Raw genomic sequence first — 25,203 nt, forward strand, 5'->3', positions numbered from 1 at the left:
TTAGTTATGAAACTCCATTTAAATTTGCAGAGACCCAGCAAGCCCCAGTGTGATGCAGACGTAAAGCGGAGTTTCCTTCAATGCCTGCATTCCCATGTTTGTGTCCTATCCGAGGCTCTGGAGGAGGCATTCTGGGCTCCTGTCCTGGTTCCCTCCCACACTGTAAAACTTGACTCAGAAAAAGGCTTCAAAGTCCACTCACAGTGAGACGTGCCAAATTTAATGGATTACTTTTCCAGAAATTATAGTTTAGAGAAGTTCAAGTTCAGATATTTATTCTTTCAATTTATTTGATAAACTTTAATTTATTCTTTCAATTTATTTGAGTATCAACTGTGCCAGGCACTGTCCTGACACTCAGTGATGGGTGGATGGAGAACATAGGATGAAAAACCTGTAGCCCCTAACCTAAATAACTGAATAGTGCAGACGTTATTGTAATACAGTCAACCCTCAATGTCCATAGGTTCAACATTCGTGGATTCAACACCCCAAGATGGAAAACATTTGGAAAATAATTATGGTTGTACTGATCACGGACATACTTTTTTCCTTGTCACTATTCCCTAAACAATACAGTATAGAAACATAGCATTTACCTTGTATTAGGTATCATAATTGATCCAGCTATAGCTAAAAGTATACAAGAGGATTGCATAGGTTATATACAAATATTATGTCATAGTATGTAAGGGACTTGAGCATCTGCAGATCTTGGTATGCAAGAGGATGGAGTCTTGCAGCCAATTCTCTAAACATGGTGAGGGAAAACTCTATTACAATATGGGTATGTAGCAACAGCACACAGGAGGGTCATTATACTTATTTAGGAGGTATGGTCTTGAAAGGCTAACAGAGAATAGGAATTAGGTAGGTTAGGAGAAGAAAGAAGTACATTCTCACTAGAAGGGACAGCCTGTCCAAAGGTGTGAGAGTGAGAGAGAACATGTCCCATGAAAGGACTTCATGTCTTGAATACACATTGTGTGTGGAATTGTGCCTAAAGATGCAATAGAAGGTATTATCAGGCACTAGATCACAAGGGTCCATTTAGAAAATAATGAAATTTTTATGAAAGCAGTGGTGAATAATTGAATGTTTTTAAGAAATCTTACAACTTCTTCCAAATTATAGCCTAAGTACAACACTTCTGCTTTTGTTGGCTGCTATTTGTTGAGTACTTCTTGTGTGCCAGTCATTGGATTAGGCACTTGGCTTCATTTAATCCATATAAGCACCTGAGAAGAGAGGTGTTACTGTCCTTGTAGAATATACCTTACAAGTATGTGCAGCAATCACTTTTCCCCTCTCCACGGGTCACCCTTCACCACACCCACACACTGGAGAACCATGTGGTTGTCTTTTCTGTCTTCAGTGAACACATTCTAGAGCTTCACCCAGAGCAAGCAATCAACCGCACTGCTAGTTTTAAAAATATGGTAACATTTGTAACTTTTGAGGGGTTCTTAGTGTATTGATATTTTTACTTATTTAGATAATTGTGTTGATCTATCAAGATAGTGCGGGTGCTTTGTAAGATCATGGTTAAAAGCAGGGCTCTGGAATCAGAATTCCTGAGTTCAAGTTCTCCCTCTGCCACTTACCAAATATACTTCTCAAAAACGTAATTTTCATACCCATAAAATTACAATAATGATATGTATGTTATAGGACTCTTGTGAGGAATAAACAAATTTACATAAAAATTTCTCAGCACAGCTTCTGTCACACGTGAATTCCTTACTTGATAGCTACTATCCATTAATGGACATTCCATCTTTATTTCTTACATGTCCAGAAATGATTACTCCATCAGAAATTACCGTGTTTGACATGCTGACACCAACAACAGGTTTGGAATGTGAGGTATGATTGGGTAATTTCTTACAGCTCTAAGTATTTGTTATAGCCTTATAACATATGATGCTCAGATTTCTGTGTCAATATTCAATACTGTTAAGCTTTTTTTTTGATATGCTATTTGGTCTATCTTTGCCAAAAGATAATAAGTAATATATGTTACATTTAACAATTATATTTTCTTAACTAACATATTTCCTGTTAATTAGCTTTTGATCACACTAAGAAAAATGAATAAAATATAAATAAGTTCTTAAGTATGATTCCTTAATTAAGGGTTAACTATTATAGAACAGGTACTCATAGAATATTAAGTAGTTCCTATATGCCAGGCACTGTGCAGGGTGATTAAAAAAAAATTGGAAAGCAAAAAACATAAAATCATTGGCTGCTGAGATAGTAGTTTTCTCAGCTGAGACTTGAGCAGTTATCTTCTGAGTTCAAATACGTCACTTGTTCTGGGGCTGGCACGGTGGCATAGCAGATAAAGCCGCCGCCTGTGGTACCCACATCCCATATGGGTGCCAGTCCCGGCTGCTCCACTTCCAATCTAGCTCTCTGCTATGGCTTGAGAAAGCAGTGGAAGATGGCCCAAGTCCTTGTGCCCCTGCAACTGCATGGGAGACCCAGAAGAATCTCCTGGCTCCTAGCTTTGGATTGGTGCAACTCCGGCAGTTTTGACTATTTTGGGAATAAACGAGCAGATGGAAGACCTCTGGCAGAGTTACAGAGAGGCAGAGAGAGAGAGAGAGAGAGAGAGAGAGGTCTTCCGTCTGTTGGTTCACTCCCCAAATGGCCACAATGGCCAGAGTTACACCGATCTGAAGCCAGGAGCCAGGAGCTTCTTCCAGGTCTCTCACGTGCTTGCAGGGGCCTAAGGGCTTGGGCCATCCTCCACTGCTTTCCCATGCCATAGCAGAGAGCTGGATTGGAAATGGAACAGCTGAAACTCAAACTAGCACCCATGTAGGATGCCGGCACTTCACGCAGTGGCTTTACCTGCTATACTGCAGTGCCGGCCCCAGTAAAGCTTTAAATAAATGCTACTTGTTCCAATAAACTATTTATTTATTTGACCAATATTTATTTCATTCCATTTATGGCCAGGCACTGCTAAGATGCCATAGGAAAAAGCACAGTAGCAGGAGAAAATTCATGCTATGAAGCTCTATATTCTATTGGAGTTTCTGAAATAGCCAATAAGCAAAATAAATTGCTAAATTATGGAAAATGTTACTCAAGAGAAAAATAATTTTCAGAAAAATGTTCAGAAAATATTTATTGATCATATGACTTTAGAGGAAAAGAGCTGAAGAAATTGCAAGAGCGAACAATGCAGAGGACCAGGGCAACACATTTTCAGGCAGAAGTACCAGAAAGAGTAAAGACTCTGAAACAAGAACATACTGAACCAGTTAACTGAGTAAAAGAGTAACAAGAAGACAGTTAAGTAAAGGAAGATCCCATATTGGAATGCCTGGTTCGAATCTCCATCTACTCTGCTTCCTATCCAGCATTCTGCTAATATACATGGAAGGTAGCAGCTGATGGTCCAAGTATTTGTGCTCCTGCTACACATCTGGGAGACCTGGATGGAGTTCCTGGCTCCTGGCTGTTGTAGACATTTGGGGAGTAAACTGGGAGGGTAGAAGATCTCTGTATTTTTCTTCCTCCCTCTCTCCCTCCTTCCTTCTCTCCCTTTCTTGCTGCCTCCCTCTCTCCTTCCTTCCTCTCTCTTTGTCATTTCCCATTTAATAAATAAATAAGTAAACAAATCTTTCAAAAAAGAAGGGACAAGGCAGTAGGAAGTAATATAAACTGTATAAGGTGTTGTAGACGTAAAAGGCAGAGGCAGAGAGAGAGAGAGAGAGAGAGAGAGAGAAAGTCTTCCATCTGCTGGTTCACTGCCCAGAAAACCTCAACAGCTGTAACTGCACTGATCCAAAGCCAGGAGCCAGGAACTTCTTCTGGGTCTCCCACACAGGTGCAGGAGCCCAAGAACTTGGGCCATCTTCTACTGCTTCTCCTGGCCATATCAGAGTGCTGGATTGGAAGTGGAGCAGCCAGGACTTGAAGGGGCACCCATATGGGATGCCAGCACTGCAGCTGGCGGCCTTACCCACTATGCCACAGCTCCAGCCCCACCTTTTTTTTTTTTTTATTAAAGAGGAAGACTTACATATTTTTGAGCTGAGGAACTGAATGATTTGATTTGTTTTAGATCATTTTGGTTGCTGTGTTGAGAGTAGGGTTTGAGGAGACAAAACAATTAGAACTTATTGGAAAGTTATTCTGGGAATTTAAGCAAGAGATAACCATGGCTTGTATCAGATGGTAACAGTGCCTATGGTAAGATTTGCCTGGGTTCTGGACATAGTTGAAAGTAGAGGCCATAGATTTGCTGAAGGATTAGTTCTGGGGTGTGATGATAGAGATGTAACAAGGATTCAAGCATTTTTGCTTTGAATGACTGAAGGACTGGTTTTAATCAGAATGGGGAGATCATGGGAAGGGAAGGTCTAGTTTAGGTATAATCAGCACTTCAGTTTTGCCACATGAAGTTTGAGATTTCAAAGAAATATCAAAAAAGCTGTGGATATAAAGATGAGGTAGACATAAATGTAGTGTAAGAGAGTTTAAGCTAACATAAAAATTTTGAAGATTCTTAGAGTATAAATCATATTTAAAGTTATGAGACTAGATGAGATTTCAGACAAAGTCAATGAAGAGTAGAGAGGAAAATTACTATAGATTTTGTAGGTCGGGAGAAGACAAACATGTAAAGGATATCAACCGTGAAACAGGAGAAAATATGGGAGGTTGTCAGTGAACTGGAATCCAAAGTAAGAAAGTGTCTTAAGTAAGATGGAGTGATACGTTGTACCAAAAATGTTAACAGGTCATGTAAGATGAAGTTTGAGAATTGGTCTTTGTATTTAACAATGTAGAGTTCCCTGGTGAACTATCTACTAGTGCTAAGAGCCCGGGAAGTTACTTTAACCTCCTTCTTGATATCTTCATCTGTAAAATAGGAAAAATCCAGCACCAACCTCGAAAGGTTGTTGTGGGCACAAAATGGGCTAAACAATGTCTTTTTTTATTACCATAATTTAAATATAATATGATTTATACTGAAAAATGAATCATTTATTTGTTTAAAAGTTTTGAACTATACTTAGATATAAAAATTAACTTAGGAGGACATATAAAAGGCCCTGTCAAACTGATGTCAAATATAGATTTTTGATATTTGACTTTATTAAGTTGTAAGTTTTTAAGCTGATACTTACAGGAGTTATTTTTATTTAGTAACTTTATACAACATAATATGAAAGATTAGTTGCCATTGTAAAAATCTGTTTACAGAACACTAATCCAGAGAATTAAGGAGAAGACTTGATTTTGTTCAGATGCTTGAGTATATGTGAAAAATTCTTAAATCAAAATAAAACTAAAGTTTAAATGAAATACATATTGAATATTATAGAGAGGATACATCAAAAAGTGGTAGTGAAATTTTCATTCTTTATCTTTTTAAAGTTCTTGTAGTTAGGAATATGTACTATAACCATTGTGAATATGAAATTTAAAAAAAATCACTTGGAATAGGCTAATAATGGGAAAAAACTCACTAATTTTCTTTCTTTTTTATTAACAGCCTCTGCAGTTTGATCCAGTTTATAATTGCAGCCAATACATATGCCTTAATATGGAATGGACGTTTTACAACTGGTCTCTTAATTGCCCAAAGGACTTGGAGATGCCTGACTGTGGTTTCCGAGGAAGGCCTGTTCAAGTGAACAGTGATATCTGCTGCCCCGAGTGGGAATGCCCTTGTAGGTTTGCAGGTTTATCATTGTGATCAGTTTTTTAATCCTAGGAGGTTGTTATTTTGTGAAACATACCACTTCATCAACTCCAAGTTATTATTTTTTGAGCTTTTCTCATTTACTTACAGTTTTGGTTAAAGTATGTAAATTTTAGAGTGGTTTCTTGTCAAACACGATAAGGCTCACTTAAGAGATCTTTCAAAAGCATAAATATTTAGCTAAATGGGTCAAAGAGAATCTCTTTCGTTTCATTTTAGGTCGATGTTCCATGTTGTCAGAACTGAGCATTATCACATTCGATGGGAACAATGCAGCATTATATAGCATGGCTTCTTACATCCTAGTGAGAATTCCTGGGGAAATTATAGTTGCTCATATTGAAAAATGTTCCATGAATCAGGTAGGTCAAAATTCGTTGTTGTAGCCACTTCTTCATTAATCTATAGTTGATGAATGCTACAGCATCAGGGATTCTCAGAACAGGAAGGGGGTCAAGAATTCATCAAGACGGATCTGATATGTAGTGTACCTCCAGAATACTTCACATGACCATATTCCTCCTGCTGCGAGTTACTGGGAAGAACGCCACATCACTGCTGTGGTGTCTCTGCCAAAAATTTAGAACCTGTTTCTAATCATGAAGAAACGTCAAGCTCAAATCAGGGATATTCAACAAAAAACTGATCTGTCCTCTCCAAAAACTTCCATGTCTTAATAGACAAATAGAGACTAAGAAACTGTTCCAGGGTTAGGAGACTGAGAAGCCATGACAACTGAGTGTACTATATGAACAGGGATATCAATGGAATAACTAGCAAAATCTGAACAAATTCTGTAAATAAGAGTTTAATATCAACATTAATTTCCTGCTTTTGATAGTTGTATCCAGTTATGTAAGAAAATGTCTTTATTTTTGAAAATGTACATTGAAACATTTATGGCAGAGAGACATCATATCTGGATACAACTCTGAGAGAGTAAGGAAAAGCTCAAGACTATACATTGGGAAAGATGAAACAAATGGGAATGATGAAATGTTAACATTTAGAGATCATGGGTGAAGGGTGAATGGGAATACTTCACAGGATTCTGAGTTTAGGTAAAAATAAAAGTGCAAATAAAAAGACATATTACTCCAAAAAATCAATTGATGAATTTGTTTCAAAAGTATCTTTCTTTACTCTTTTTTTTTTTTCAGAATGGAAACTCATTTAAAAAGCTAGTGAGTATTTGCAAAGCGTTTAGTAAATTTATTCTGTTTAACACTAAAATTATGCTTAACTCCATAAAATTTTATTTTTTTTAATTAAGGCTTCCACTGTAAGAATCTCTGGACTTTGTTTTAAAAAGTTAAATGTGACAACATCTATACATAAAATACTTGTCAATCGGATAGCAAGAATGGTAAGAATGCAGTTAATAATTATTCTCATGTTAGAAGAAAACAAGAAATTATAAAAACAATTATTTACAAAAGGGGAAAGTTTAAGAGATCAGTAGAGTTTCACTGTTCTTATGCCTGATCATTCTTTATTTTTTAAACTTATTTGAATGACAGCAGTAGAATGGGGAGAGAGGAGAGAGGAGAGGGAGAGAGAGAGAAATATTCCCATTTAATAGTCAGGGCTGGGCCAAGCCAAACCCAGGACTGTGGAACTCAGTGCAGGTCTCTCACATGAGTGACAGGGACACAGGTACTTGAGGCATCACCGTTCGCCTCCCTTGGTACATGCTAACAGGAAACTGGCATTAGGAGTAGAACCAGGACTGAAACCCCGGCATCCCAATGTAGGAAGTAGGTATCCCATCTAGACGCATAGCCGTTAGGCCAGATGCTTGCCCATGTATCTTAAAATTGTGATTTTCCCCTCATAATGCGCCCAATGTTGTGAACATTCCTCCCTGAGAGACTCACTGCCAAGGCCGTATTAAACATGATGCTGAGTGATAATGAGAGTGGCCAAGATTTGTCCTACTAGAATTAATATTCTTATTTCAAATCAGATTAAGTGGAAATGATACAAAGAAAAGAGATCATAATATTGAAAACAGTAATAGCCAAGAATACGAAGAAAAGACCAGTAAGAGAAGATCAGGGGGAAGGACTGGTTTAGGTGTGTTGACACCATTAACTTTTCAGTGAATGTGACAGCTAAAATGAGAAAAAAAATGAAGGAATATTTAGCTTCATTTAGACAAACTGAAGAAGAATAATTCATTGTAAAAAAATTTGAAAGAAGCCATTTGGTTTTCCAGGAAAAACCCTAATCCCAAGAAATATATGTTCACAAAATAAAAGTATTTTTATGAGCTAGATGCTTCACTCAAATCCAGAGGGTTCTCTTTAAAATATAAGAAAAGAAAGTGTAAAGCTTTTGTTTAAAGTGGCTGAGATTTTATGTACTTTCTGAAAATAATTCCACCTGCTAGCTAAGTCAATGGAAATAATAATAATAAAATAAGCCTAAAATATAATAAGGTATTAAAACATTTTAATTATGTAAAACTTTAAATATGTGAGTGAGTTATTTTTTGGATGATAGTGTTTTATGCACCTTTGATTTTGATGAGGTGAGTGGGAAACAAACTCAAACCTGGTCAGTGAGATTATTTTGAGAATTGGGGCAGAAGAACTTTGTTTTGGCCTCAGATTAATTTATCACTGGCCATTGTCTGGTCATGTATCCAGCTAACAGCTAATTATTGTTAAAATCAACATGAGTGTTTATCCCCATACAGATTGTCTGAACTCAAGCCCTGATTTCACTCCTAATTCCTGCCAAGGCATATCCTAGGAGGCAGCAAGTGCTCCTGGATGAATGAGTCAAGCACTTAAGTCTCTGCCACCTTGGCAGGAAACCTACATTGAGTTCCTGGCTGTTGAATGCATTTGAAAAGTGAACCAGTGGAAGGGATTCCCCTCCCTCCCTTTCTTCCTTCCTTCCTTCCATCTATCCATCCAATCCATCCATCCTTCTTACCTTCCTTCATTCCTACCTTCCTCCCTCTCCCTGTGTCTCTGTCTCACCTTTGTTCAGTCTGCCTTTCAAATAAATAAATGAATCTTAAAAATTAAAAAGTTTTATTAAAGCAAAACAAAATAGAAGAATATATATGCTCATTTTAATGAGTATATATTTAAATAATCATTTTCCTTTTATATTTTGATTATTTAGGTAGAAGTAGATACTATTGCTGTACCTTTGCCATTTTCAAATCATGATCTGTCTATAGAGGATTCTGGTACAATGTACGTTATTACTACTCCAGCTGGACTGGTCATAAAGTGGGCTCATCTTACAGGAATCCTAGACATTCATTTTGGTTTCCGATTTAATTTGTCATCCTACACAGAAGGACTTTGTGGTGAGCATTGTTCTTAAAATCTTGGTTTCTTCTAACATGTTTCCCTGTTCACATTACATCATTTTGGATTCTGTTACCCCACTTTTAGAATTGAGATGTGTTGTTAACATTCCTTATGTAAAAAATGAAGAAAGTAATGGTTTTCAATAAATGGGCTGAGAAGCCAGAAAAAAACAGTTCAGTTTGGGTATTTTATGGAAATGTATGCTTACCATTGTTACTATGACAGGATTTATATTTAAGCCAGCTCACTTTTATTAAGCATTAATCAAGTGGCAGATACTCTTTTACATATTTTAACTCTCTTACTTCTAACAAGCCCTAATAAACATGTACTAGGATTACCTCAGTTTATAAATGATATGAATGGGGAATAGCCAAGTGGAAGACTTGTTTCTTCCTTAGTATTTTAAAAAATTAAAATTAAGGAAAATTAAGTCATTTTGAAGAAACACAATGTTCTAAATATTTGTCCCAATTTTATTATGAAGTATATGGTTGAAGTGTACCAATATACCTACTGTTTCAATATGTTATATGATACATAAATAGTTATAAGTCAAAGGAAACAAATAGGGAACATCTTTATAATAAAATAAAAAAGAATACTGGCTCTGGTATTTGGACAGTTGGATACCAGCTATCCCCTTCTCACTTTTGTTTTCTTAAGAGAGCATGTTTCCTTATCTTTAAAATGTGTGTAGTAATACCTAGTTTCAAGATCCTTATGTGCTGAATACAGGTATTAAAATAAACATTGCATTGTATGTCATATATATACAATTATTATATATCAGTTAAAAAGTTTAAAAAAAGATTTTTGCCAAAACTAGATGCAAAAGTTAGTGTATACCACTTACCACATTGTTTAATATACACAGTGAGCAAATGTTATTCTAGAACAATTGTGTCTATTTTAAACTCAGCAAATATTAAGTAAAAGTTTATGGATCCCTCATGAGTGTCTTATACTATTCTTGAGGCTGACAACTCAAAAATGACTATGTACTTGTCCTCAACAAATTTACATGAAATACTCAAATTTCTTCTTTAAAAATACAAACATCTAGTCTAAAGTTTTTTTAAAATGGTTTGCATATTTCCTTGCCAATTTATAGTATGCTAAACATAGCACAAATTTCAAGGTGACATAAGGTTATCATTATGGAACTACTTGTAGTTGAATATGTACATTATTGAGAATATATATAATCAATAGTTATTATTGAGTAATAATTCATAAACTTTGGGACTGCATATTTTTTCCTATGATTTTCCTATTTTTTTCTCCTCCTCTGCTGTCAGATCTTGGCTTCATGTAGAGTATAGACACTCTGCTAACTGATTTTTAACCAAGCACTGTAGAGAAAGGGCTGGAATCACCTTTTGGCTAACCAAGGGTCACTCTCTGTGCTCCAGGACCTCCACAGTAGGGGAAGGGCAGTTAGTGAAAAGGACAGCTGGGTGCTATTGGGACCACTAAACTGGCTGCTGGCTGAAAAGGTTGTAGTAAACAACAGTGTGATCCAAACTGAGCAAGGACACCAGAATTGAAGGCCTATCTTGAGATCTCATTTTGCATAGCACTGTGAAGTCAGAAGCATTAGTATCTATCTGGAGTTGCAGTGAAAACGTGTTTTTACCAGCAGTTGCCTTTCTATAAAAGTTTTGAGGTTAAAGGAAAAGTAGGGCTTTTTGGTATAATTAATTTAACCTAATTTTAAAAAATTAGTGCTCAGTACCTTATATATATGCAGGGGTGTGGCATCTGCGATAGCAACCTGATATATTTGCTTGATTATTCAGATTTTATACTTCCAGAGAATGTTTCATTCAAATAATGTAAATCTAATCTTGGGAATTAAGAAAAAATAATCTTAAGGTAGGGTGGTTTTGGGTAAGTGATGATCAGGGCTCTAGATACATTTCTACGTACTCCGTTGGTCCTACATTCCACTGAATGGAGAGTAAGCTCATCCTCAGGCTGCCCTTCTTTGGGGAAGCTGGAGGCTGTAGCAAATCAAGGTGGCATAACCACTAACAGACTGTCATTCCAATGAAGAGAGATTGTACGTGTCTCAGAATTCTCAGGTCAAGTTCCGATCTTGCCATGATTGTCCTGATGTTGGATGAGTCCATGTATCTAGGTGACTGCTATGAACAAGCTGGTTCATGCCTTGAATTCCCTGCAACAGTTGCTGAGGACAAGAGGGTTAAGAATTAGCTTTATGCAAACTAAGTGATGGGATAGGATAGGTCCTGGAAGGAATTTAATGTTTTCAGGAGGAGATTTCCTGGGAGAGTGGAAGCCTGGGAGTCAATCACCGAATGTCTTCTATCCAGGCATTACCTTACAGATTTCAAAGCTAGTTCTTAAGTTAGGAGATAATGGTAATGTTGGAAGAGAATAGGAGCAGAATCAGTCACTTCTTAACTTTTATGATCTCCTCACATATCTGGACTTCTAAGTCCACAGTTTCTTTCTTATCTGGAAAAGGCAGTTCTGTATAATTTTATCAAAGATTAAGATATAATCTGAAGAATTCTATTAAGGGTAAAGTCATATTTTGTACTTTATTTAGTAAATAATTTATTAAGTTTAAATCAATGGTTAACCTGATCAAGTTGTTCTGCCTAAGTTTGGTGTGAGAACATTTTCTTTCTAAATGTCATCTGTTCTTTCAAGGAATTTGCAATGATGATCCAGATGATGATATAAGGATGCAAAATGGCACAATCATTACGAACATGGAAGATATAGCATTATTTATTGAGAGCTGGGAAATTGAGAAATCATTTGAAGTGACAACAAGGAGACCTTTTAGGAATTGTACTGAGTATAATTGCAGTCACTGCATTGATTTATTAAATAGAAGAGTTTTCATTCCATGCCATGATAAAGTAAGTCAAAAGCAGCCATAAATAAGAACTGTCCTGTTAGACATATTGAGGGTAAAAGCCAATACATTCCTGTTTTTTGCTATGATGTTCTTCTACTGAGAATAGTTTATCTCCAAGCCTTCTGTCATTGTGCTTTGGAGTTCGGAATCACTTACTGTTTTCAGACTTACAGAGACAGGAAAGATAATTAACTTTCTCCTCTGTGTTTTGTTAGAACTACATCTAAGGCTTTCAAAAATATGAAATTATGTTCTATGAATAAATGCCTCTAGGAAAAAGAGATCACTGTTGCTTGATAACCTGGAATAAAAATTAAGACCATGAGGCTTTTGTCAATTCTTTAAGATCCTGGCCTCCTAGGTGTATACTTGTAATAGAATCTGCCACATATATTCAATTTAATTGGTCTTTGTTAGTTCCTAACTTTATAAGTTTAAGTGATGAATAGATATTTTAAATAATCTATGTCACTAAAAAATGAAATGTTAAAGGACACACAAATACTGCATTTCATGAATCAGTTAACTAAACATTGCTGAGTACCTAGTGTACACCAAGCAATGTGATACAGAAATAAGAGCCTGAAGCTCCACTCCCCGGGAGTCTGGAAGGAAGGCAAGCTGTGGACAGATCTGGTACAATATGCGATGTGGAGGTGCCTGGAATCCTAGGCTTTGTGAAGACTGCATGGAGATTGAGACCTTTGAATGGTTTAGAAGGATGAATTTTCCAGGAAAGTAGCGAGAAGAAGAAAGATCTATACAGATATAACGATATATACAAGACAGTATTTGGCATAAAAGGCCTTACAAGGAAAATGTTGAAACAGTTTAGTGCAAGATTTTTGGAGAGGAAAAGAAAGAAGAGCAAGGGAATTGTCAAGTCAGGAAGGGTGCGCATTGAGGATGACCTGTGCTAGGCAGGGAAGTGTGGAGTCCATCCTTGCCCTCCCTCTGGGTTCCTTGAGGGAAAATGCAGTTTGAAGTTGTGGGATCAAAAAGGCATATCTTTCTTGAGCTTCAGTTTACATGGGGATTTAGCTAACAACAAATTTTAAGTGTTTGCAAATTTTCAATGTATGCACATAAAAATGAAAAAAATAGCAAATACTTTTTAATGCATTTTGCTGTCACTTTAATCTGCTTTTCAAAACATCATGATTCTGGAAAATTATATCTTTAAGCAGAAACATGTAAGATTGATTATTTTAAGTTGACTGTTCAAGACATGCTGAGCCACCATAGCATACTGTGTAGTCTGTGATAAACCTCTCTTCCCCTGAAGATACTCTGGTGAATTTGATGACAAAAGAAAGAAAAAGTGGAGCCCAAGGCCATAGATATACATAAATATACATATTTTGATTTAGACTCAAGCACAAATAGCTAAACTGTCTAGTATCTAAAAGACTAGTAACTCTATAGTCAAATTTGTTATCAAACAAAAAGTCAGTTTGATTACTTGATCTGCTACATAAATATAAATCAATTTAATTCTGGAAGGTACTGGCTACAATGTTTTTACAATCAGGGTTGAAAATATACTTTTCCCTCATGGAAAAAGATGATAATAATCAGAACCAATACAGTAAAAATGGATTATTTATCTGTCATAGTAAAGGATAACTCAACAAAACTGAGTAATTTATCAGGTGTTTTGTTTTGCAAGACTGAGCATTTAAAAATACTACAGTGAAAATAAAGTTTGAGAACAAGATAAGAATAAGTAAATTTTAGAACTACTATTTGTTTAGATTTCTAAGTACTCAGAGCTTTTATATCACTGTTTCCTTGAGGTAGTAAAATAAACCAATTTTAAAACTTGTGAGGATTCTTATCATGGCTTAAAGATTTTTTGAAGTAATTTTTATGTTTTATTTATTTTCAATTGACAAATAATCATTAAGTGTATGGGGTACAATGTAATGATTGTTACATGTTTATGTTTGGAATGATCAAATCAGGGTAATTAACATATCCATCAGCTGGAATATGTATCATGTTTTGTTGTGATGAGAACATTTAAAAGCCTGTCTTTTAGAATTTTAAAAACATGCAATATAGTATTGCTAACTATAGGCACTATGCTGTCCCGTATGAGGGGACTCAAGAAGTTTTTTGAAAAATGTAATGAAAAGATAAAAATAAAATATACAAACTTTATTCCTTAACTAATCCCATGGCTGGTATTATTCCTTAATAATACCATGGGATTAGTGTTGTAGGCAGTGAATTAAGCTGCTGCATGAGACACTGGCAGCCAACTGTTGCCAGCTTGAGTCCTGGCTGCTTCATTTCCCATCCAGCTCGATGCTAATGCACCTGGAAGGCAGCTGAACGTGGCTCAACTATATGGCCCCTGCCACCCGTGTGGGAAACAAGGATGGAGTTCCTGGGTCTTAGGTCTGGCCTGGAACAGCCCTGGATGTTGTGGCCATTTAGAAAGTAGAACCAGTGAATGATTGTCTCATCTCTTCTTAAAATGAATTATCCAGCCGGTGCCGCGGCTCACTAGGCTAATCCTCCACCTTGCAGCGCCGGCACACCGGGTTCTAGTCCCGGTCGGGGCACCAGATTCTGTCCTGGTTGCCCCTCTTCCAGGCCAGCTCTCTGCTGTGGCCAGGGAGTGCAGTGGAGGATGGCCCAACTCCTTGGGCCCTGCACCCCATGGGAGACCAGGATAAGTACCTGGCTCCTGCCATCGGATCAGCGCGGTGCGCCGGCCGCGGCGGCCATTGGAGGGTGAACCAATGGCAAAGGAAGACCTTTCTCTCTGTCTCTCTCACTGTCCACTCTGCCTGTCAAAAAAAAAAAAAAAAAAAAAAAAAAAGAATTATCCTCTTGTAAACTGTTGATTCCTTTGGGACATTGTCCCTGTAAACTTTCTGTATAGCACCAATGACTCCATTCTTGTACCCAACCTTTACAGTAAGGTTGATATTTGTTTGATTTTGCCAGAACTCAAGTTGCTCTGATACAGGCTCTTTTCAAGCTGATGCCTTAGCTTTTTCCGTACCTCAGCCTACATCCTGTTCAGACCTGAATTTTGATGTGAAGTTTTTTGAAGCCCATACTTATTAGTTTTACTTATATGTGTTTTTCATGAATGTTTTGAAGGTCCCTTGTAGGCCACCAGAACTTATTCCATCCATTTGACTGAAACTTTGTACTCTTTGAACAATGTATCTGTTTTCCCTACCTCCACCCCAGCCTCTACTAACCACCATTTTACCATATTCTTCTATGACTTTCACAAATATTCATTGTTTGTCTCTTCATGCCTAGCTTATTTCACTTAGTTTAATTTATTTTGTTTCATTCATATTGTCACATGAGAGAGACTTCGGTGCCTTGTAAAGGCTGAATAGTATTCTGCTGCATACATATGTAACTCTGAAAGTCCAATTCTCTATTACTTCCACTGTTTCCATATCTTGACTATGGTTAACACTGTCCCAATATACGTGGGAGTGCAGACACTTATTTTAAAAAAAAAAAAAAAAAAAAGCTTTATTTATTTATTTATTTAAAAAAAGCTACAGAAAGGGAGAGACAGAGAGAAAGATCTTCCATCTGTTAGATCACTCCCCAGATGGCTGCAACAGACAGAGCTGGGCCAGGATGAAGCCTGGAGCCTCTTCCAGGTCTCCCACGTGGGTATCATGGGCCCAAGCACTTGGATCATTTCCCACTGCTTTTCCCAGGCCATTAGCAGGGAGCGGAATCAGAAGGGGAGCAGACAGGACACCAGCAGGTGCCCATATGGGATGCCAACATTGCTGGCAATGGGTTTACTCACCACTCCACAGTGCTGAGCCCATTTCTTTAACATATTGATATCTGTTACTTTGAAATTGTAGAAACTTACAGTAATTCCATTTTTAGGTTTTGTTTCCTTTCTCTCCCTCTCTCTTTTTAGAAAACCCCGTGCTGTTTTCCAAATGGTTTGTATTAATTTACAATACCAGTAGCAGTGTTGAAGAGTTTCTCTTTCTCCATATCCTAACCTACTATTAATATCTTTCGTCTTTTTATAATAAATAATCCAACAGTAAGGTGATATTTCATTATATCTTTAACTTGAATTTCTCTGAAGATAAGAGATGTTCATCATTTTCTTTCATATAATTTCTTGGCCATTGTGTATATATGGAGAAGTATCTATTAGGTCTTTTGTACAAATTTAAATGATTTTATTTACTTTCTTGTTGTGAGTAGTCTGAGTTTTGTGTATATTTTAGATATTAGTCCCTTATTATATATGTTTCACAAATATTTTCTCCAAATCTGCGTGTTGTCTCTTTACTCTGTTGATTGTTTCCCTTGTTGTTTTAATGAAATCATATTTAAAGTATTTATGAGTATTTTTGCCTTTATTTCTGTGGTTTTGGGGCCATATCCAATAAATCATTGTCCAGACCACTATCATGGTCTTTTTCTCTTATGTTTTCTTTCTTTTTTTTTTTAATGTTTTCTTCTAGTAGTTTTATAGTTTCAGGCCTTCATTTAAGTCTTTAATCCATTTTTGAGTTGATTTTCTTTTAGTGGTAAGAAAAGAGTCCATGTTCATTCTTATGCATCTAGAAATGCAATCTTCCCACTATCATTCATGGGAGACTCTTATTCCTCCATTGTGTGTTCTTGGTAATTGTCGGAAGTCAGTTGGCCGGGCAGTGGTTTTGGTGCATCTGCTTAAGGCCATTTAGTATGCCCCTATCCCAAATCAGAGTCCCAGTTTGAGTCCCAGCTACTCTGCTTCCAATTTAGCTCCTTGCTATTGCACCTAGGAAACAGCAAATGAGGGCTCAAATCTATCAGCTCCTGCCACTGATGTAGGAGATCCAGATGGAGTTTCAGGTCCCCGACATCAGCCTGGCCCAGCACTGACCCTTAAAACCATCTGGAGAGTGAACCAGCAGATGCAAATTGCCTTTACCTGTCTCTCTCACTCTGCCTTTCAAATAAATAAATAAATAAATATTTAAAGAAAAGTTCAGTCAGTCAGTGTGTCAGACAACCTCTTTAGCTGCATTCTGGTCATCATGATTCAAGGGATTATTCTGGCACAGTATATACAATAGGGGAAAGGGTGTTTTATGCACATATTGACAAGTATGTAAGTTCTTGCATATTGCAAGGCCAACAAGGAAAAAGTATCTTTGTGATGAACTTGATATTTAGCACCCTAACTCAATTCACTCTGAGCTTGCTATTTGTCACCCAATCTCAATTCACAACAAATCTTTTAAGTGGTTGCTTATGGACTGACTTCAATAGCAAGTTGCTCATTAGTCAATGAGAAAGGTAGGATATATTTTTCTATACGTTTCTTACACAGTAAACCATTATGGTATTTAAAAGGTAAATAGTGGCCAGCACCGCGGCTCACTAGGCTAATCCTCTGCCTGCGGTGCCGGCACATTGGGTTCAAGTCCCGGTCGGGGCGCCAGATTCTGTCCCGGTTGCCCCTATTCCAGGCCAGCTCTCTGCTGTGGCCCAGCAGTGCAGTGGAGGATGGCCCAAGTGCTTGGGCCCTGCACCCGCCCGGGAGACCAGGAGAAGCACCTGGTTCCTGGCTTCGGATCAGCGCAGTGCACCAGCTGCGGCGGCCATTGGAGTGTGGACCAAAGGCAAAAAGGAAGACCTTTCTCTCTGTCTCTCTCTCACTGTTCACTCTGCCTGTCAAAAAATATAAATAAATAAATAAAAATAAAAGGTAAATAGTATTAAAAACCAGAATGTAAATTATCATGACTTCAAAAAATACTTGAAATCAAGAGATTATGAGTGATAGTGATTTCTTTGGGATGAAATCTAATCAACCTAGAGATAAATTTTCCCTTCTTCTACCTTCTGCTTCTAAAAGTTACTTTGGTGGGGGTCCTATTGTAAGAAAAAAAATTAAGTAAAAATGGGAGGGACATACAAGGTGCTTAGTAGATCTATATAATAGCATGAAGAAGATGAACTAGGCAGGTTTGGTAGAGAACCTGATTGTTAATTTTTTGTGTTAACTTGTTATGGCAATGTTTACATATTCACAAAGGTGAAGAGAATAGTATAAGGATCTCTATGTATCTATCATCTAGAGTCAACAATCATTAACCAACCGGACTTGTTTTTTAAACTATTTACTCCTGACCTCACCCAGAAGCCTAATTAATTAATTTAAAGTATTGCCTTGAGAAAATATTAACATGTGTTGGTCAAGGGAAAACAAGTGAGGATAGCTATGTGTCCAGAAAGCCAGGGATGAATATGGGAGACACTGGATCTTGGAATGGGCAGGATTTAAGGACTGATGAGATGTCAGTGTTAGGGGTGAGTGAAAGTGTATAGCTTCAACTTTCTAACTTAGATTGAACATGTATCAAGATCAATAAATTCTTGATACCTTCATTTAAAAAAAAAGATTTATTTATTTATTTATTTATTTTTTGACAGGCAGAGTTAGACAGTGAGAGAGAGAGAGACAGAGAGAAAGGTCTTCCTTCCATTGGCTCATTCCCATAATGGCCGCTATGGCCGGCGCTGTGCCGATCCGAAGCCAGGAGCCAGGGGCTTCCTCCTGGTCTCCCATGCGGGTGCAGAGCCCATGCACTTGGGCCATCCTCCACTGCCTTCCCGGGACACAGCAGAGAGCTGGACTGGAAGAAGAACAACCGGGACAGAATCTGGTGCCCCAACCAGGACTAGAACCTGGGGTGCTGGTGCTGCAGGCGGAGGATTAGCCAAGTGAGCCACAGCGCTGTCCTATTTGTTTATTTGAAAGTCAGAGTTACACAGAGAGAGAAGGAAAGGCAGAGAGAGATAGATAGAGAGAGAGAGAGAGAGAGAGAGGAATCTTCTATTCATTGGTTCACTCCCCAGATGACTGCAATGGCTGGTGCTGGGCCGATCCAAAGCCAGGAGCCAGGAGCTTCTTCCAGGTTTCCCATGTGGGTTCAGGAGCCCAAGGAGTTGGGCCATCTTCCACTGCTTTTCCAGGCCATAATAGAGAGCTGGATCAGAAGTGGAGCAGCTGGGACTTGAAACAGAGCCCGTATGGGTTGCCGGTGCTGCAGGCAGCAGCTCCACCTGCTACACCACAGTGTTCACCCCAGTACCTTCCTTTTTTAAAAAAAAATATTTATTTGTTTTGAAAGAGTTAGAGAGAGAGAGAGAGAGGCAGACAGAGATGGGTATCTACTATCCACTGGTTCACTCCCCTGGTCTCCACATGGGTGGCAAGGGGCCAAGTACTTGGGCCATCTTCTGCTTCTTTTTCCAGGCCATTAGTAGGAAGCTGGATTGGGAGCAGAGCCGCCAGGAAACGAACTAGCACCCATGTGGGAAGCCGGCATCACAGGTGGTGACCCAACTGGCTATGCCACAATTCCAGCCCCTGGTGGAGCCTTCTTAATTCTTGATCTGTCCCATTCTAACCATCACCAAGTCATGCTGATTCTACTAAATATATGTTGAATAGCCACACTTTTCTTCCAGTCACCAATGCCAACATATTCATCTAAATAACTGATCTTTATCCTGGTCTGAAGACAAAACGTCATAATTTGGCCTTCCCACTTCTAATTTTACCTCATTTGCAGATGTCCACATTGAAGGCAGAATGATCTTTTAAAAATATCAACAGGGTTATGTCCTTTCTCTACTTATAAAATCCTTCAATATCTTTCTTACACATAGAGTACATTACAAACTACTTACCAGGCCTTGTAAAGTCCTCTAAGATGTGGGTCCACCTACTTCTCTAGTTGCCTCTTGAAGCACATTTTATTTATTTATTTATTTTGCTTAGTAAGCTCAGACCATTCTAGCTTCCTGTCTGCTACAACTAGAATATTCCAAGATTTTTTCCCTGCCAATGGGCTTTCTCTGCTTGGAATACTTGCTTCTTCCTATCATTTTTTGTATGGTAGCTTCTCTTGATCCTACACAAAGGGCTTTTTTTTTTTTTTTTTTTTAAAAAAGTAGGAGCTCTGTAGGCAGAGATCAGGTATGTTTGATTTAGTTTCATATTCCATATGTACAGCACAGTACCTTATGCATAGGTGCTTCATAAATTATGAAAGTTCACATACATGAGTGGATAGCTAAAGGATATATCAGAAATATATAAGAATATGTCTTTATGCTGAGTTAAGTGGAGAAGGTCCAGATTTTCATTTTGGGTATATTGGAACATCAGAGTGAAAATAGCCAGAAGACACTTAAAGTATAATTTGGAAGCTCAGAAGAGAAAGTTTCGGTGAGAGATCAGTTTTGGGGAACTATCAGCATATGAGGTTTTAGGAATAGCAGTAACGAGTTCAAGATGTGCCAGGATCTGTTCTGTACATTTTCCATGTATTAGTATATTTAATGCTCACAGCAATTGTAGGTAGTAGCAAATGTGTTTATTAACTCTATTTCACATGTAATAAAGCTGCGTCAGGCATTGATGGGAACCTGTAGGAGTGAGTGAGCCTAGGAAGAGCATTTTCTGTGAGAAGACAAGAATGTTGAGGATGAGGTTTATAGACAGAACGAGAGGCAGGAAGGGGACACAGTGACCAAGTAGGCGCAAAGACAACAGCATGCAGTGACTTTGATGGGAAAGGAGAACATCTAGTGAAACAGGGAGTGCCGGGAGCAGAAGCCTCTGAACAGTAGGGGAGAGATTAGAGTATCAGTACTCATTAGATTTGACAAACAGGAGGCTATTAATGGCTATAGCAGATGTAATGTGTGAAGGTAAGTGGCTGGAAAAAGGAGATTCAGCAAAAGGGAAAAAATGTAATGAAAAAATGATGGGTTACAAAATTAATAAATATTTTACCTGATACTTTGATCTATATCAGAATTTAACATCTGAATGTAGATGCCTAGAATGTGTTTGCTGAATGGCCGAATGAAGAAAAAAATTGAATCAGTGTTGAATTTCTCATTAAATTATTCAGCTCTCTGATGTGTCTCCAAATCAAAATAGAATGTATTCTGTAGAAAAAGTCTCTGATTAATTAAAGCAAGCCATATTATTTAAAATATGTGACAGTCAATATTAATACATTCAGTATATTTTTATTGTTATAAGAATGATTTATGTGTGTTAATGAAGGAAACATCATGTTTAAAATGCATGCTTAAAAATATAAATTCAGAATTGACATTTAGATTTTTGAAAATCTAAGGTCTTAGAGCAACTATCATAATTTGTTCTTTGATTCTCCAGACAACCTTAATTGAGCGTAGGGTCTTCATAGAAACATAAACAAAACAAAAACAGCATAACCTATCCCAAGGCAAAATGTATCTCTAGGTTTCACCAAAGGACTTTTGTGAAAAGATGTGGATCAATTATACCTATTTTTGGAACTATGAGTGTGATGCACTTTCTGCCTATGTAGCATTGTGCAATAAGTTTGACATCTGTATTGAGTGGAGAACACCTGATTATTGCTGTAAGTATTAATAGTATTTTCCATTTAAAAACAACACTCTCTGTTTATGTATTCACTCATTTCTTTTTGTTTGCATTTTTAAAAGATTTATTGATTATTTGAGAGGTAGATTTATAGACAGAGAGAGGAAGAGATAGAGAGTGAGGTCTTCTACCTGCTGGTTCACTCCTCAAATGGCCACAATGGCCACAGCTGGGCTGATCCAAAACCAGGAGCCAGGAGCTTCTTCCAGGTCTCCCACATGGGTGCAGGGACCCAAGCACTTGGGCCATCTTCCTCTGTTTTCCCAGGCCATTAGAAGGGAGCTTGTTTGGAAGTGGAACAACTCGAATTGGCGCCATATGGAATGGCAGCACCACAGGCAGAGGTTTAACCTACTACAGTGCCGGCCCCTTCTTTGCAAATTTTTAATCACAAAATAATTTAGTTAGAATAATATACATGGATAAAAAATAATATTTCATAAACATCAGTTACATCACTCAACATGAGAAATGAAATAGTTACACTTAAAGTTTGGATGGCCCTTCTCTTATGTTTCCTCTGTCCTCCCCCTGAAGTAATTATCAGCAAGAACAGCACTGCTGATTCACTGGGGGCACATGCCATCTCTAATCTCACTAGACACTATCGTGTTGTTCTCTGCTGAGGTTGTACCAATTTACAGCCCCTCTAGCTGTTTATTCATTTTTTTAACAGGATGACTTTTTTAAGATCAGTGAAAATCATCAAGAATTTTCTGAAATATCATCCAGAAAGTGGTTATTAATAATGGTTTCTTTTGATACTAAAAGATTAAACCTAAGCATGCAGTATTCCTGTTTTTAATCACTTGGGTTTGTTACATATTTAAAATGTATTTCCATGTTTATTCTGAGAAGACTGTGGTACTCCCTTTCACTAAAAAGTGCAATAATTTTATAATGGTTGACTATATGTGAACCAGACTTGGCCTATTGGTCATGTTTGTTTGACATAACTCAGATAACTGTTTCCCACCATAAAATCTAATACTAACTGGATACCTGGAAGATGCCCAAAATATCCATTGGTGGCTTATTTCTGATTTATGAAAAATGGAATTGGGAGAGACCAAAATGTGGCAAATTAATCTTTCAGAAAAAAACTGGATGTTTTTCTTTTATTAGAATGCAAGTAGATGACTTTTAACATCAGCAAATTCTGTCCTCTGTTACTCATAGCTCTGAGTTGCCCAGAGGAAAAGGAATATCAACCCTGTGTGCAACCCTGTGAAGCACGAACATGTCTGAACAGATGGTTCTATGGACACTCCTCATGTGTGCATTTAAGAGAAGACTGTGTGTGCAAAAATGGAACAATTCTTCACAGGCCAGATTCAAGTCGGTGCATTCCAGAAGAAGAATGTGGTAAGAAGCAAAGTATAAGATGGTATTTTAGGAATCCACCAAACAACAACACATGCTGAGAAATACTGATCAAAGATAGCCTGGCTGTTGGAAAGGAAATGAGTTTGCTTGTAGTTCGGTTTTAACATGATCTCTACTGAAGTTAACAAAATTAGAAGCTTTGGTGGTGATGCATTTTAATGTTTACTGATGCTTATGGTAACCAGGAAAGAACATGAAAAATATAGAATTAAGAGAGTAGAGTGTTGACTGAGTAGAAATTCAATTGTTTGATATATTCGTGGTTTACATTTACCTGTAAGAGTGTGAAGTTATGCCTCTGTCAATTGGGGAAAATAATAGTGCTTATCCTATGAAGTTAGTGTAGGGATTATAAAACAATGCAAGTGCGAGTCATTTTGTATTTAACACAGTGCTCTGATAATATGGGCAAATACCAAGAAATGACAGATACTCTTATCTGAGGAGAAACCATTTAATATTTCTGCTTTCAATTTTAAACCATTTTATTCTAACACGTTGTCTCCATGATAGTGGCAAATGGAAAAAGTACAGCATTGAAAAAACCGGACCAGAATACTTCTACAGTCATAAGTCTCCTCATTATGGTCAGAAGAAAAGGGAATTTGCTATAATCAAAGGGAAAGACAAGTACAAGTGAAATGAATATATAGTTTTGGAAACATTCCTTGTGTTTGCCAGTGAGTAAAGTGTGTATAAGACATGTAGAATACATAGGCATGCATATATTTGTAGTCCGGAAATATATGAATTTGGTTTTCTAATAATTAGGATAATTTAAGAGAAGTTCATTGGAGGTTGAGGACTTAGTTGGGAACTACATTTTTCTTGATCATTCCTTAAAAGAACTTCGAGAGCTGCCAGCGCCGCAGCTCAATAGGCTAATCCTCCGCCTGTGGCACCGGCACACCAGGTTCTAGTCCCGGTCGGGGCACCGGATTCTGTCCCGGTTGCCCCTCTTCCAGTCCAGCTCTCTGCTGTGACCCGGGAAGGCAGTGGAGGATGGCCCAAGTCCTTGGGCCCTGCACCCGCCCGGGAGACCAGGAGGAAGCCCCTGGCTCCTGGCTTCGGATCGGCGCAGCGCTGGCCATAGCGGCCATTGGAGGGTGAACCAACGGTAAAGGAAGACCTTTATCTCTCTGTCTCTCTCTCTCACTGTCCACTCTGCTTGTAAAAAAATAAAATAAAAAAAGAACTTCGAGAGCCATATTTATTGTAAAATAAAACTGTTATATAAAGCTAACAGAGCCCTAAATACTATTTTGCCTGATTGCCTACTTCCCATTTTACATTTTAAAGCAGAAACATTTAAAATTTTAATATGATGTAAATGCTAGTGTGAGGTAGGGAGTACTTTGTATTCTAATACTACTCATTCTTTATGAAGTCGGAAAAGACCCCCTAAAATTTACACTAAAATGTGACCCCTTAAAGTTCCTAGAAATGCTATCCGGGGTGCCACATGTGTTACTGGATTTGGGGTGCCTTACAATTTCATCACGGGCTTATTACTAAATCCCCGATATTAATAAGCCCAAGAGGGTTCTTGCCTAATATTTAGAGAAAAATTCTAAATACTGGCACAGATAAACGAGGCAGCATGGTACGTTTTAAGCTTTTATTTGGTGAGAAAGATGCATAGGAGAGTGAGAGCTTTAAGAGAGAGAGGTGAATAGGGGTTCATACCAAGCACCAGGAACCAGCCACGTGGATAAGCAGCTAGGCCTTTATCTGGGCCAGGAAGCCTAGAGCACATGGTCTGAAGGCCATGCGCCCTGGAGGCGTGGGGCTACAGCAAGCCCCCTCCTGACAAGAGGCCAGGGAAAAAGAGCCTACTGGGCCACACTGTGTCCCGGCTTTTAACCCACTTCCAAAGGGGAGTGGTTAATTAACCTGATTGGCTGGTGGGCACCAGGTGTGGCCAGGTAGGGGAATGAGGCCACACAGGGGTGTGGCGAAGGCATCAGGTAGGGCTTGAAGTCACACAGGGGCGTGGTGAAGGCGTGGTCTTTCAGTTCACAAATCTGATCAATTTTAGCCTGTATGCCTGCCTACTTCCTTCCCCCCTCAGAGACTCCAGACCTTAATCTTAAGGGGATGTTGATGGGCGTCGAGTCACCATCTTCTGTAGCTGCTTCCTGCTTATTAGTGGCACAGACCCTGCCTGTTCTCAGTCTGGAAGTCTCTGCCTATCTCATTTAATGAGTTTGCTTTACGAGCTGGGGCTCTGTCAGTCACTGCCATATTCCGTGTCTCCTGCATGGTCATCATTATTCTCAGAAGTTGCTAGGTTCTGCTGGGTTATTTTAGATATAAATGAAGATCCATTGTCACTCTGGAGTGACCATGGGGGTCCAAAGCGTGGCACGATGTCTTTCAACAAGGCTTTAAACACCTT

The 25,203-nt window shown here is 38.1% G+C and overlaps 1 protein-coding gene across 1 annotated transcript in view; it reads left to right on the plus strand.

Annotated features, from left to right (window-relative positions):
- Positions 1-25,203, plus strand: part of OTOGL (otogelin like) — a 172,753-nt gene that overhangs the window by 121,240 nt on the left and 26,310 nt on the right. Inside the window, exons 37-45 of the mRNA XM_051846511.2 lie at positions 1,799-1,866; positions 5,519-5,696; positions 5,948-6,090; positions 6,889-6,912; positions 7,002-7,094; positions 8,867-9,056; positions 11,743-11,957; positions 21,255-21,396; positions 22,599-22,784. Coding sequence (XP_051702471.2) covers positions 1,799-1,866; positions 5,519-5,696; positions 5,948-6,090; positions 6,889-6,912; positions 7,002-7,094; positions 8,867-9,056; positions 11,743-11,957; positions 21,255-21,396; positions 22,599-22,784 — 1,239 coding nt within the window. The remainder of the gene's footprint in view (positions 1-1,798; positions 1,867-5,518; positions 5,697-5,947; positions 6,091-6,888; positions 6,913-7,001; positions 7,095-8,866; positions 9,057-11,742; positions 11,958-21,254; positions 21,397-22,598; positions 22,785-25,203) is intronic.

Source organism: Oryctolagus cuniculus, chromosome 11, assembly GCF_964237555.1.
Source record: "Oryctolagus cuniculus chromosome 11, mOryCun1.1, whole genome shotgun sequence".
Lineage (NCBI taxonomy): Eukaryota > Metazoa > Chordata > Mammalia > Lagomorpha > Leporidae > Oryctolagus > Oryctolagus cuniculus.